This window comes from Triturus cristatus, chromosome 2_2 (assembly GCF_964204655.1).
Source record: "Triturus cristatus chromosome 2_2, aTriCri1.1, whole genome shotgun sequence".
NCBI classification, from domain to species: Eukaryota; Metazoa; Chordata; class Amphibia; order Caudata; family Salamandridae; genus Triturus; species Triturus cristatus.
In genome coordinates this window covers 750,025,890-750,041,347 of record NC_140582.1, presented here as the reverse complement: position 1 = coordinate 750,041,347, position 15,458 = coordinate 750,025,890, and the positions used below count along the sequence as shown (strand labels likewise).

Below are 15,458 nucleotides of genomic sequence, written 5' to 3'. Positions count from 1 at the left end.
GCATACCTAGCAACCCTTCACAACTCCCCCACATCCCCGACAAGCTCGAGCATAGGTGTGGGTTAGGCAGTCTGATCCCCACACTACGATACCTTCTCAGGTAACTTTACACATTACGGGAGCGTGGCCTTGGGAGCAGTCAGCGTCTGGTGCAACTCTGGACACGGATGGGGCCTCGGAAACTGTACTAACCGAACAATTGTTACACACCAGGCTGATAGTGTTTTTTTAATTTTTTATTTGTTGCCTTTGGGATCGAGATGTGACAGATTATTCGCTGTATTTCAACAAGATGTTTCGTTAATTGATGATTGTATACTACAGTGAGCACCCACGACTTTATCAACTGCTTTCATTTTGATAGTCAATAAAAAGAGTTATAATTGTTTTGTTTTTTTAAATGTAATTTTCGGATACATCCATGTGCCTGATCCCAAAATGATCGACAGAGAATGATTATTATTTATCTTTTTATTTTAGTTTGCGCTGTTCGAGAGGCATTTTATGGCTTTATGATACAGGTCTTTATAAAGCAAATGTGTGTAAAGGTATTTTCAGAGCGAATACAAATGATCTCTCAGTACGGCTAGCATTTTTTGTTAAGAAGGCCGCCCCAAATTTACCGCTAGCACTGTGGAAGAGGATGACAACATTCTTGGGTAACAGTGCTAAAAATGGACGCCTCACATGAACAGAATGACACTACATAATGGGGTAGAGAAATGTAATGGGCAGGATGGAGTGTCTGAGTTTTAAAAGTTATTATTTGAATAGGTGAAATGCATATGGCTGAAGGTAAAAAGTTTGAGATGTTTAATTGCCTTTTTCTATTTCACAGTTTTTATTTAATGTGCTCAATTTAGAATCAAAATAAAATCACCTTTTTTCTAAACTCTATTGAAAAATCACAGAACGCAAAGTTTTAAAAACCAGGTCTGATTAATTGTGTCGGTCCCACAAAAAATATATCCGCTCAGCAGCAATGTTTAATGTTGACTAAATACCTGAACACATGGTCACCAAATTTAGATAGGGCAGAAACTTTCCTTCACCTACGGTCTCTTTTACATACTCAGTAAGTGAGGGGAGAGAAGAGACTTACATTTGTTATAGTATTCAAGTAGAAACTTGCCTGGACAAGGTGTTTTGCCTGGAAGCATATCACTAATTGCCACTTCAACCTGCTCCAACATTATAGGCTGCTCCAAATCTCAAATCTTCCCTGTCTTGGGTGCACAATGTCCTCAAGGGAAGATCCTGATGAATTGGGAAGGGGGCAAGAAGAGTTGCGTGATCGCTCATGGCCAGAAAGTTTGAGTTGAGGGTAAAGTGTTTGGTAGTAAAACGGCAAAGGTGGCTGCAATCCCTACAGATGTTTTTGTCCACATTCCCATCTGAATCACTTATACGTGGAAATCACCTTGGTAACAGCATCTCTAGTGGCCAGCAAGTAAAGCAGTTTCTCAGATTTGTTCCCCACTTCGTAAATTGCCCTGGTCGAGACAATCCAGATCTGCCCAGCTTCGTCCAAGTAAAATTGTCAAAAGGAGGCCCTGTCTGCTGATACTTCGTGCTGAAGTCCCTGCCTGGTGAGGTATTCCCGTTCAAGTGCAAGAACTCTTGTCTTCAGGTCAGATACAAATTGTTTGTTCTCCCACATTAAGAAAGTATGAGTGAAAGTGATCTGCCACAATATGGTACTGTCTGCTACAAAACTGATAATGGCTTCCAGTGTAGCAGTAGTAAATCATGACAAGGCAAACATGCTGTTGTCGGTCATAGATGAAGTGGTCAGATCATGTCACATCTTCAGATAGTACAGGCTTTTAGCTAATAGTGTTGCATACTGGGAGATGTAGTTCTATCATCATTGCACGTGTGGGGGTAGGCTGGCTGTACAAAAACTTGCTGATCTTTACTTTACGTAAAGTTACGTGTGGGGGAGGACTGCTGTTAAAAGTAATTCAGTTATTGTAAAAACCACTCTGACAAATCAGCAAACTAAATAAAAGTCCACTTGCGGCTTTTCTGGTAATTTAGGGGTGGACAATGAAATGTGTGTACAGAACATAAACTTCTGGAGAGTAGGGCATCCCAGACTGTAAGTGAGCAGGCAGGTAGTGGAGAGCAGTGAATTCTGATAAGGGCAAGGAAAATAAACTCAGCTTTGGCAAGCTCCTGCAGCATTCGAGGTGGAGCTTGTCCCATTCTGTCAGCGCCTCCAATCTACCACTCATCAGACTGCTCATGGCCACTCACCATTGATGAATTAAGTAATAATCTTTGCAAAAACTAAAGCAATATCATGTATATATTTGCTCCTATTACAAACGTCCCTGAAATGCCATTGGCTTGAAAAACAGTCCATCCAAACAATGGCAGACATTAATAGCCTCATGAGAGCTGACTCAGAGCGCAACCTACTCTATATTACTACTTATAGCACTAATATTTAAAGTATATTGAGAACATGAGGTCATCCAGTCATCTTCAGCTATATGTAGTTAGACCTGAAGAGAGTACCCTAAAGCTAACAGTGGAAGGATTCAACTAGTGCAGTCTGAACAATGTGAGATCGAAATGCTCATGGGTGGGACAAATGCAAGTAGAGGGAGGAAAGCCATCGAAGCAACTGCAGACACCCGAGTTTGACAGCAAAGCAATCCAATCATGAGCATGGGCCTGACCCAAATACCCATCTAAGTACATGCTATGTATTGGATACGGTAGGTCTGCCTCCAAATAGCTAAAGCTGTCTGTATCAAAGACCCAACAACAGACAAAACCTCCAAGAGCATGATGAGCCTGCAGCACGAGATACAGAAATGTGGTGTCTGTATTCCAGAAGTGACCCATTTTACATCTGCAAGTGACACCATTTAAACATTTCTGTGATGTTTAGTTGCTCTTTCTTTAGTTTGAATGCTGTATATCCATCTGCATTTGTATTCAAATGGGATTTGCCACAAATTAAACGTTTTCAGGAATTTAGCAAATACAGCTGATCCATATCATTCCTCCATCGTGCATACACAAACACATTCAATGCACATCAACCTTAAATAAGACACGTGCAATTTCCATCATAAAAGTCTCTATCACCACCGCTCTTTACATTACCTTTATTAATACACAGTGTGTATACTATCATGTGTCTCCACTATCACAAATAAACTTATTGGTAACAAACCCTCATCACCCCTAAATGCTATCCATGATTGAGTTCCAATTAACTCCACCCCTCCATACCGGATGCTCTACTGTGCTATGATCATCCCCTAACTATGTTGCAGCTCATGACCAGTACTCATGGCCTCACTTTATATCATTAACAGGTAAGAATACATTTCACTTTAATCACCTCCACTGTTCAGAAAACCACATTCTAGATGTTCCAGCAGTGGAGCTCGACCGTAACTTAATATTTACACCAAACTACTGCACACCTACATCAATACCACATTCACAAACTCACATTGCTTCTGTTTATGTCTGCAAATATAAAATATAAGGAAAACTGTGGATTTTCCATATGTAGAAGCAGCAAAATGTTTCATATAAATTTATAGTTTCATTTACAGTAAAGATCTGAAGAGATCTTCTGGTAAGTGAAGAGTTTTGAGAGTTTGGGTATTTCAAAACAGCTTGCTGCACTCTTAATTTTGGAGCACGGTCATGGAAAACTGGGTGCCACACATTGTTTGGTTAGGAAGTTTTGTTAAAAGTATTTGAGTTGATGTCCCCCCAATATCAAGGAGCAGGCAGGAGACGCAGAGTAGGTAGGATGTCAGGAAAAGTTTATTGTACATCTATATGTCAGAGACCTCAGCCACCAAAAGCTAAACCAACTGCCAACACATTGAAGGATAACATTCTCTCACTATGGAAGACATTCTAAATTACATCACAGCCTAGCAACCCTAACAAAAGCAAATTACATAATACAAGGTACAGGTACAGAATACAGGTTGCATGGACCATAGTACATAATACCACATCACCTTCCCCCTTATAGCATAGACACAAAGAAAAATAAATTTAAAAGAATTAAAATTAGCGAACACAATCTTGCAAACGACGAGGTGTGATTCTCATGCGCAAAGAGCACCTCCTCACCGCTTGAGATGTGGGACAAGGAACAGGAACATCAGCACATTCAGAGTCATAGAAAGAATACTTGGCAACCATGCCAAGGTTCCATATCTTATAGTCACTGGTCTTAACTGCATTGTTAAATAACTTAATAATTTGCATGGGTTTACCAAACTTGGTAATACCGACACCCTTCCTTGGTAACTTCACTCTGACCCAGTCACCAACCCCTACAAGTGTTTTTTTAGCTGCCTTTCTCACATCAAACAATTCCTTCCTCCTTTCCATACATCTCAACTCCCTTTCCTTCCACGCACCAGTACATTGAACATTACTGACAACAATATTCCTACTAGAGGCCCCCACAATGGAATAATGTCCGTGATGGCCGCTCTTCCCTTAAATAATCTAAAATGAACCACCCCAGTAGATGAATGAGGTATAAATATGTACTCACAAACTTTCCTTTTGATGGCAGCTTCCCAATCATCACCAGAAGCTACAGCTCACTGGATGGCTTCCTTCAGTACTTTGAAAAATCTTTCCACAACACCATTGCATTCAGGCCTTTTTATGTCTTATGCTCCTTCCTTCCAAACATTTCTGAAAGGAATGAGGTGTAAACTGGACCCCGCTATCGGATAACAAAGAAGAAACCCTTCACGTTCAAAAAGTTCTTCCAAAAATACCATGACAACTTGAGATTCAACAGAATTAACAATCTTTACCTCAGGCCATCTAGAATACAAGTCCACACAAACCAAAATATAGTGGATTTGAGGACCTCAACTTATCAGGCCCCAAGATATCGATGGCAACATCAACCCATGGACCACAGGATTGCTCCCTGATAATCATTGGCTGAGTGCTACACTTCAGCACTTTGTCACTCCCAGCACATTGGGAACAATTGCAAACAATTATCTCTATGTAAACATCCATGGCCGTCCACCAGTAAGCCTCTGATCCTTTCCTTGGTTTTTGCTATTCCCATATGACTCACATGAGCATTGGCCACTAGTTTATCTTTCAAGTTGTCAGGAACCACCAACTTACTTCCACGCATCAAAATGCCATTCACCAAGGTCAATTCATCTTTAACATTCCAAAACCCTTTTGAGATTCTCATCACAATTCTTCTTGTGAGCCCAACCATGTGTACCTTTAACATAACCAGTTTCAAGATATTTTCCTGATTGAAACTTTCCCTCCACACCTCTTCCGAGATGAATCCTTCCGTAATGACACACACATTCACCTCCTCTTCAAATTCTTCTCCAAATAATAACTCACACTCCTCCGACATGTTAGAAATTTCATTTTGACCACATTGTCTTTCCAGGCTATCTCCCAAATATTTTTTGAGCCAGGTAAGTGAGAAACATCAAATTAAAACTCCTGCAAGGCAACCACCCATTTTCTTATTCTGTGAGAAACAAAATCAACACCCTTCTTGCAGAATACACCTTTAAGAGGTTTGTGATCTGAGATTACTTGAAAGGATTTTCCCCACAAGAATTATCTTAGCTTGCGAATGGCCCATAAACACCAAGAGCCTCCTTCTCCACCACTGAGTAATTACACTCCGCCCCTCTCAAAGGCCTAGAAATAAAAAGAATGGTCTTTTCAGAGCCACCGACTTTCAATAGTAAAAAGGCACCCAAACCTTTGGAGCTTGCATCGTCACAAGGTAAGATACTAAAGAAGGATCAAAGCTCGATAAAGAAGGTGCATCATTCAAACAAAGCTTGATGCCATCAAACTCTTCACTGCAAGCATGACTCCACACAAACTTACACCCCTTCTTCAACAGAGTCCGCAGAGCCTCAGTTTTCTGAGCAAAGTTGGGAACAAACTTATTGTAAAGTTCTGCCATCCCGCGGAATTTTACCAACTCTTGTTTATCCTTGGGATAGTCTAAGTTAGAAATAGCTTGTACCAAGGACGGTTTAGGTTTAATGCCCGAACCAGAAATTAAATGACTTAGATACTCCATTTCCCCAACATTGAACTTGCACATCTCAGATTTCAGTGTGAGACCAGCAGCAAGAACTCTTTCTAAGTCCAAAGCCAACCTTTCATTATGTTCTTCAAGATTGGTACCATGAACTAGAATATCATCTTGATAAGACTTTAATGCCAGCAACGCCCTTCAGAACCCTCTCCATCACCTCTGAAACACAGAGGCTGCAGAAATAAGACCAAAGGGCATTCTGAGAAACTTGAAAGTACCAAAAGGTGTTATGAAAGTCATGAGGTCCTGGGAAGCCTGATGGAGTTTGACCTGATGGTACGCAGATGAAAGATACAACGGTGAAAAATGCTTAGCTCCATCCAAGGTGGACAACATTTCCGTGATATTAAGGAGAGGATAATGGTCAACAATAACCTCTTTATTCAACTCCCTCAAGTCAATGCATAGGCGTGCCTCTCTATTGGCCTTGTGAGCTATACACACTGGAGAGATCCACTCAGTTGCCTCTACCTCTAGAATTATCCCATTCTTAACAAGTTTATCCTATTCGTTCTTCGTACAGTCTTTCACTAACTAAGGTACACCTCTGAATTTTGCTACCTTGGGCGTAGCACCTGGCTTCATTTTTATATGATGAATATAATTTTTGAGACAACCCAATTCCTTCTTAAAAACTTCTGGAAATCTCGCAACCCAGATATCAGTACCTTCATTTACTGCTTTAACAGCGGGTAAATCCTTCAAGCACACAGAGGGTGTTTGATTGGGGTCTAAATACACGTAAAGATTGCGCTGGTGAAACCAACTAATTAAAGAGTCCCCTTTCATGGAGACATAAATCTTACCAAGAACAATTTTCCCTTTAAATTCAATAGTGCACCAAAACTACCCCAAGAGAACAATGATTTCCTCACCATAACCTCTGGGTTTGATGTCCGGCTCCACCAGCTTGACTTTGTTCAGAAGTTGTTTATCATAAAAAAACCTTGGGATTTAATGTGATCTTAGCACCAGAATCAAAAAGCATTCTTACTGTTTGATCATTTAAAAACACCTCCTCAAAGGGACCGTCATTGCCTGAACTACTGACCTGGCAAATCTCAACAACCTCACAATCATGATCATGAATGTCAACTTCCCTCACTTTCTTTTGTTCTTTTTTAGACCTACAGCAATGTGAGACTTGTCTCTACTTACCACAATTAGAACACAAGACTTTCCATCCAGGGCAGTCCTTAAAGTTGGCCATGTCACCAGGATTACCATACCTGAAATATTTACCTTGAAACATGTTGTTTCAAGATTTAGTTGACAGAGCAGATTTGTCAGAACTACTCTTAGAAAGGGATTTAGTACGTACTTCTCTGACCACTTCTTTTTTTTCCCATTCTTCTCAACAGCACCATCTTTGGTGCACTCTTTGCGCATGAGTCAACGCATGCTTTAGAATGCTCAGGCATTTTTAAGATGGTGATTACCTCTTGTAAAGAAGGATTATCTTTTTGCTCCAAGCTATCCTTTGTTTTATCAATAAAACATCCAAGCAAAAGTTGATCTCTCAATCTCTCATCCAACGTTGCACTAAAGCATTAAGTGGATTTTATTATCCTCAATGTAGTAATAAATTGCTCTACAGATGTCTCCTGCCTTTGCATTCTCTTCCCAAAATGATAATGCTCTAATACTATACTCACCTTGGGAAGATAATGTATATACATATTTCTTATACATATTTCATAATCATTTAAGAAAGCTTCCTCACTGTCTGGTAGATCGGGAAGGTGCTTATAAACCTCCTGACCCTCTGAACCTAGACAATGCATGAATAAAGAGGCTTTCCTTTCCGCACTTAAGGAACTCCCACAGACCCATGAATAATTGGCAAACACCTTTTTCCATTTCACCCACGGAACTGAAGGATCACCTGGAGCAGATACGAAAAATGGAGCAGCAGTGATGTTTTGCATGTTTGGGAAACAAAATAAATGCTTATTTCTTCTTCTTTTCTTTAATGTTAAGCAAGAGAGTTGGAGAATAAAAAAAAGAATGTAAAAAAATGTAAAGAAGTTGTGAGCATCAGAGTCAAAGATGAAAAAGAGTCCCAGTTAAAGCTGTGCGTATCAGCGTTGAACTAGAAAGCAAATGAACCCAACAATAGCTGTGTTGGTCAGCGCTGAAGAAAAGCAGCATGAAAAGGAGCTGTGCGCGTCAGCGCTAAAGAAAGTGATGCAAAAGAAAAGCTGTGCGCGTCAGCGCTGAAGGGAAGAGTTACAAATAGACAGTTATGAGCGTCAGCGCTGGAGAGATAAATGAACAACAGCTGTGCTCTTACCGTGAGGTCTGGCGTATGTAGAAAGTTGGCACAACAGGCAGCTGTGTGCGTCAGTGCAGAGTAAAGAAAAAAGAAGCACAGCTGTGTCCATCAGTGCTGGAAACCAATGATGAAACCTCACCGTGAGCTTCGGCGTGCGTGGAAGGTCCAAGAGAGATCAGGCACAAAGTCAAAATGGCCGCGTTGTTGCGTAGGATTGGCGAATGAAAGATGGCACCTGCACGCTGTGTGGGGTGACGAAAAGGTCAGACAAGCGGCAGGATATTGAAAGAGAAGGCCCAAGGTGACGTCAGATAAGGAAGACAGGCAGCGTCAGGCAAAATGGAGAGTTGAGTACACGCAAGCATCAGGCGTAACCAGGCAACCCGCAGACAAGGCCAGGCAGCATCAGGCAAGCGGCAGGGTCTTGAAAGTGAAGCCCCAAAGTGACGTCAGGCAGCAGTTCACAGTGGCAAAGTAGGACACAGCAGTCGGTCGGCAGGAGAGAGGGAACCCTACAGTGAAACCTTTAAAACACACCAGAGGAGAGCGAAGGGCACAATGGATGAAGCAGCAGCCAGACTGACTCCTCTAGTTGAATCGATGAAATTTAGAAAGAAGAGGCAGACTGAAGAGCCCCACAGCAAAGAGCAGAACGAGGTAAGAGAAAATTGTGCAGATTCTTCATGATATATCTTGCGCAGGGAAGACAGGCAGCATTGAAGCTCGAGTCGATCAGCACAGCAGCATCAATTGTGTTGAGGTCTCCTCATGAAAAAGAAATGCAGGTTCGCTCGTCGCCAAAATGAGATGATGTCCCCCCCAGATATCAAGGAGCAGGCAGGAGACGCAGAGTAGGTAGGATGTCAGGAGAAGTTTATTGTATATCTAAATGTCAGAGACCTCAGCCACCAACAGCTAAACCAACTGCCAACACACAGAAGGATAATTTTCTCTCACTAAGGAAGACATTCTAAATTACATCACAGCCTAGCAACCCTAACAAAGGCAAGTTACATAATATACGGTACAGGTACAGAATACAGGTTGCATGAACCATAGTACAGAACACAACAGTACTCTATCTGCACGAAGCTCATAATGGGTGTTTGATTTCACACACATTTCAGGTTTGGCTGTAAAGAGTATTATCTATCTCCTGAAGCTTTCCATCCATATATACACCCGCACCAATCATCCAGCTCATCCATGAAGTTCCCTCTTGTGAGCAATGAAACATCCATCAATGCACCCACCCACATCCAACCAATCACAAGTGTGCGCTGTGTATCTGTGTAAGTGTGCTATCTAGGAGAGCATGGGAGCTCCTACGTGTTGGTGTGAATACACACAAGCAAATAAACAAAAACATACATTCAATTCACCTACACTTAAAAGAAGCCAATCACCTTTTCCCAAAAGGACAGTAGTTGATACTCTTTAAACATGTGTTGTCACAGTGATATTATGCTGCATGCAATACTCTTCTAGACAGGCAGCGATTGCAAGTAACGGGATTAAATACTTAAAGTAACTAGCAGGAACATAATATGTAACTGTTAATTTAGAATTACAGATCTGCATTGGAATGCTTGTTTTAATTTATGGTGACAGTACTACAATGGGAATAAGTGTTCCAAGATGGCATGAAAGTAATAGGTGATAAATACATGGGTCAATATGGGCCAGGTACATTGCCAAGAACACTAGGAGACATTCAATCTTAAAAGACAACATATTTTGCCTGAGGAATCAGTTGTTCAGATGACTGAGTATCATTACCTCTTGTGTTGTCCTGTTCATGCACTTCATTGCCGGGGTTCTACGGTCATCAAGAACGAATGGTGCCTTCCAATGATCATAGTTGGTTTCCAAGACATACCATCTACCCTGTTTGATGTCAAGTCTAATAGAAAAACAACAAAGGAGATTTACTATTTTAATCTTAGCATCAACTCTATAACTGCAGTTGTTTTTAGCAGTTATGAGCACAACACCTATTAGGCATGGCCTGTCCTGCAGCGAGTGCTGAAATAGGGTGTGTCTTGGGTCATTCCCTCTAACTATGCCAACTATACCTTTTGGCCATGCTCCATGCCCAGTATACAAGCCTGATGCACCAATAAGGTATCCATGAACCTAGCACCCAAGGTGCGTTTGTCATTCACATCGTGTCCATTATCCATTATCTGCAGAACACGCACAGCTTGCTCTACAGCATGGAATGCTAATTGTGGGCAATAGACAATGGCTTCATGCCCTGTGTCCAGTACCCATGTCTGCAGTAACCAAAGAGAAAAGCATGCGGTTACACACTTACACACTTAACCATGCAAATAACCATACTGAGTTTCAAAGTGTGCATTAAAGATGGCTTTAAATGTTATTTTTATCTTGTTATATTGCTGTGCATACAAAGACAGATATCAAAAGTCAGTCTAATCTTCTGACAAATTGCTGCCTATACTTTTAACATTAAGTCTGGTGTTTACTTTTCTTTCTCTTACTGAAAAGTATGAGGATTTTGCAAAATAAACTGACAATCTTGATGGTGTCAATGGAAAGGCTTTCGTTTTTCCTAGCAAATATTTAAATACCTATAAATGAACTGTACACATATTTCAAAATAAATAAAAAACTTCTTTTATAATTCTGAAGTGTGATGGAAACAAAGATTTTAATAGGATAAAAAAAAAATCCAGCACTTTATTTGGTGATGCGCAATGACAATTATTTGCTTAAACCCGATTTCCACACATTATCACTTGTGCGCTATACAGTTTTATCGGTAAAACTATGTTGGTACAGATTTAGTGGCAATTTCAATACAAATGTGCTGTCTGTAAGTAGGTGTGCTACCACACCATGCTATAGTAATATATTTGTAACAGTGTGCTACTAAATGCAACACCAGCTACATACTACACACCTTACCACTCTCCTGCTGAATGGGCGTGGCTCATTTGCTAAACTTCTTTATATGATGCTTCTATTTTTTACAATCCCAATGAGTTCAGTGAAGTAACATTGATGGCAGGCACCTCTACTCTGAAATTGTTCCAGCACCACTGGTAAAGATTGCAGTCATAAAGTACTACTAGGAATTCCAGCTTAGAATGTATAAAACTTACAAAAAAATTCATCCTAAATGAACACTGACAGTCATATTTCCAAACTTATTTTGTTACAAAACGTATTTTTAATTTTCTTAAAAAACAATCTTTACTGCCTTTATGTGTCTTTCATCAATTTTACAATAATAGCATGGTAATATCAAATTTCACAATACATATCATGATTTCATCTATTTATTCAAAAGATAGTATTAAGAAACTGCAACCCAATTCTTTCTCACATTCACATCACACAACAATAATCACATACATTCAGCCTGCTGGACTTGGCCCTTTTTGGCTTAAGTTCCCTAAACGTTTTGCCTTCCCCCTAGACCTTTTTTCTGACATGGTGTTGCCAACTTAGATGCTTTGGGCACTTTGCCACTGCTAATCAGTCTCAAAGTGCAAGTGCTCCCTGTGTAAAGTGTAATGGTAATTGGTTGTCCATGATTGGTATGTTTGTCTTACTAGTGCAGTGCACTATGTGTGCCAGGGCTAGTAATGCAAATGCTACTAGTGGGCCTGCAGCACTAATTGTGCCACCCACACAAGTAGCCTAAAGAGTGAACTCAGGCCTGCCACTGCAGTGCCTGCGCGCAGTTTGTTAAACTGCGATGTTGTCCTGACAAGTGCACCCACTTGCCAGGCATTACCCTTCCCTTTTTATGTACATCAGACACCCCTAGGGTAGGTCCAAGGTACCCCCTGGGCAGGGTGCAGTGTATGTGAAAGGTAGGACATGTACTAAGGTGTGTACCAAGTCCTAAATACTCTCCATTTCGTTTTTCACTGTTGAAAGGCCAGCTTGCCCATAGGACAGAATGGGGAGGCTGTGTAATACTCGTCCTGTTACCCTGCTCATTTTGGACTTATCCCGACTCCTGATTCTTTCCGAATTGAATGCAATTTGAGGATTGTGAAATAACCCAAGTGACGACATCCTTACAAGTGCCTTTATTGCACACTCCATGAGCCAGTTAATTTCTTCACCTTGATTCATTTCGTCGTTACCATCCTGTGATTTCCTGACGCAACCGTGTCCTGTGGGAATTGGTTCCCTTGCCCCTTCATTACAGAAGTACCTTTGAATCATCGTAACCATAGTCCTGATGATGACCTCAATGAAAAGAGGTTGAAACATCGTCGACTTCACAACGCCAATTGCGGCTCATTAATTAATTAAATGATCGTGTGTATAATTGTAAATGTAACTGTAAATACTCTTGTTTGATCCTTATATACTCTATTTGTTCATTGCCGTTCCACGTTGTTGTCTAAACACTTATGTCACTGCGTTGTTCACTTATCACTTCACCTTCAGTGCACATATGGTTGTTATGGTTACTGTAAATTAGTCTGTACTTGTTGTGCCTCTAATTACAAATAATAACCTTCATCCCCCCTCCTTCTTTGGTCTCCCTTGTCCCTCCTTGTGCTTTTTGATTAATGTTTATATCTAACAGTCCTCTTGCATGATTTTCCAGTTGAGACATTGTTTTTCTATTAGTGTAATATGTTTCCAGCCTATCTTCCCACAGGCTTAAGATGGAGAGGTGAAGTTTAGTGTGCCTGAACTCACAAGTTAATAACACATCTTTTTGCAAAGGTGGTTTTTGCATTGTGTGTTTAGAAACCACTCTTTTATAAGTGGCTGGGTTTTTGTGTTTTAGCATTTCTGTGTGTCTCTGCCTGGTTGTGGATTGACTGTTTGGATTTGAATGTGATAGGCTCTGGGGAATGTCTTGACCCAGGGGAGGAGGTGAGACAGCAACAGGCTGACCTGCATCTGGAGTGTAGTGGAGAGGAGTAGCCCCTGGAGGTGAAGAGGCCTGGGTTGCTGCCATAAAACAATGGCTCCATCTCCTGCTGATTGATTAAGGATCCATACCCCCTCTATCAAAGGAAGAAGGTGTCACTGGCAGGGAAACACCCAGAACTGGTTTGGACAGGGGTCAGTGCCCCCGAACACAAAGACTTCAAAGACATTTAGAGGTATAACTAGGAGAGCTGAAACCCCTAAACGTTGGAATAGAACTTTTCAAGACTGTAAAGGATTGAAACTACTTTGTGGTCAAAAGGATCATCTGCCAAGGAAGAAATAGCTGAAGAGACTGAAGGAAAGGACTGACCCTTATTGTGTGTTCTGGGGCTGGTCTGCAGTTTGCTGATTTACCCAAGGAGAGGCCAAAGGGAATTTTCTGTGTGCTGTGTCCCCCTGCTTGAAAGGACTTTGCTGTGTGCTGTGTACTGAAGTGACTTATCCCCAAGGGCCCGAGGAGAGCGGACTCCCTGTTGTGGAAACTCAGGAACACAAAAGTTTCCAGGTATGTCTCAGCGACGCTGCGTGTGTCTGCTTTTTGCAGCCTGAGACCCTAGTAAGAATTGCCCTGTAATCGTGGGCACCCGGAATCCAAGTGAGTCTCAGCGACACTGTGTGCGTGTGCTTTGTGCAGCATGAGACCTTCATCAGGATTGTCCTGTGATCGGGTGCACCCGGAATCCAAGTGAGTCTCAGCGACGCTGTGTGCGCTTGCTTGGTGCAGCCTGAGACCTTCGTGTGGATTGCCCTGTAACCGTGCACACCCGGAGTCCAAGTGAGTCTCAGCTGTGTGCGTGTGCTTTGTGCAGCCCGAGACCTTCATGGGGATTGCCCTGTGATCGTGTGCACCCGGAACTCAAGTGAGTCTCAGCGACGCTGGGTGCTTGGGCTTCCTGCAGCCTGAGAACTTTGTGAGGATTTACCTGTGATTGTGTGCACCGGGAACTCAAGTGAGTCTCAGCGACGCTGGGTGTGTGTGCTTCGTGCAGCCGGAGACCTTTGTGAGAATTGCCCTGTGAACATGCACACCCGGAGCTCATGTGAATCTCAGCGACGCTGTGTGTGTGTGCCCTATTGCAGCCTGAGAACTTTGTCATTACCATCAACCCGGACAGGCATCCCCAGAGGAGCTGTGCCGCAGGCCCGAGCCTGCCTTTGCCAAGGAGGGACCTTGAACCAAGCTCCTATCGCGGCCCGTACTTACGAGGAGTGACAGTACCGGGGCCAGAGTGTGGAGCTGCACTTTGTTTTCACCATACCCATGTTGGGGGCATATTTTGGCAGAAGCTGACCGCGAGTCAGTAAGAGTGGCATAGAGACCGTCCAGAGCACCGTGATCGGTGCCGGAGTACATTATTGTTGCATTACGCATTGCATTATTTTTGCATTACGAACTGCCTGATTGTTGCATTGCGAGTTGCATTATTTTGGCATTACGAACTGCCCGATTGTTGCATAACAAACTGCATTATTTTTACATTACGAAGTGCCTTATTCTTGCATTACGAACTGCACAGCATTGCATTAGGACTGCATTGGATCAAAATTGCTCATTAATACTGCAAGAACCTACAAGGGTTTAATGGCCTAACAACCAGCAAGGTGAAATATTACAAATACGCATATGTTGGATTTTTATCGTGTGGTCTCATCGTATATCTTTTTATATAAACATATAATTGTTTTATGAAACTCGTGTGGAGTCCATTTGTGGTGTCATCATTGGGTTACTGAGAGAGTGGTTGCAAATACTTTACACATTTGCCTTGGAGATAAGCCTGGCGGCTCACGCCAAGCTGCCGAGGGGGTGAGCAGGGGCTGTCTGAGAAGGTGTCCTTCCTTTTCCTGACTTAGAAGCAAGGGTCTTTATTTGGACTAAGGGGCCTACCTCAGCCAACTAGAGACCCCCAGTTCTAACACAGCCCAAAAGGGACAGTCATATTCACCCCATATTCTTCATAATGAGACCAAATTTCATAGTCTTCCTTCACTGTGTCTCAGCCGGGGGAGGGGGTCCTCAGGTAATGGTCAACACATGTTTCGGTGTGGTAAATCAATATAGACCACCTTCTTTAGGACCTGTGCCCAACTATTTTTCATTCCACAGCAAATCACAGGGGGTTTGCTATGTGTTTTTGTAATGAC

The 15,458-nt window shown here is 42.0% G+C and overlaps 1 protein-coding gene across 1 annotated transcript in view; it reads right to left on the bottom strand.

Annotated features, from left to right (window-relative positions):
- ASAH1 (N-acylsphingosine amidohydrolase 1) overlaps nucleotides 1-15,458 on the bottom strand; it is a 195,080-nt gene that overhangs the window by 42,539 nt on the left and 137,083 nt on the right. Inside the window, exon 12 of the mRNA XM_085641989.1 lies at nucleotides 10,161-10,284. Coding sequence (XP_085498115.1) covers nucleotides 10,161-10,284 — 124 coding nt within the window. The remainder of the gene's footprint in view (nucleotides 1-10,160; nucleotides 10,285-15,458) is intronic.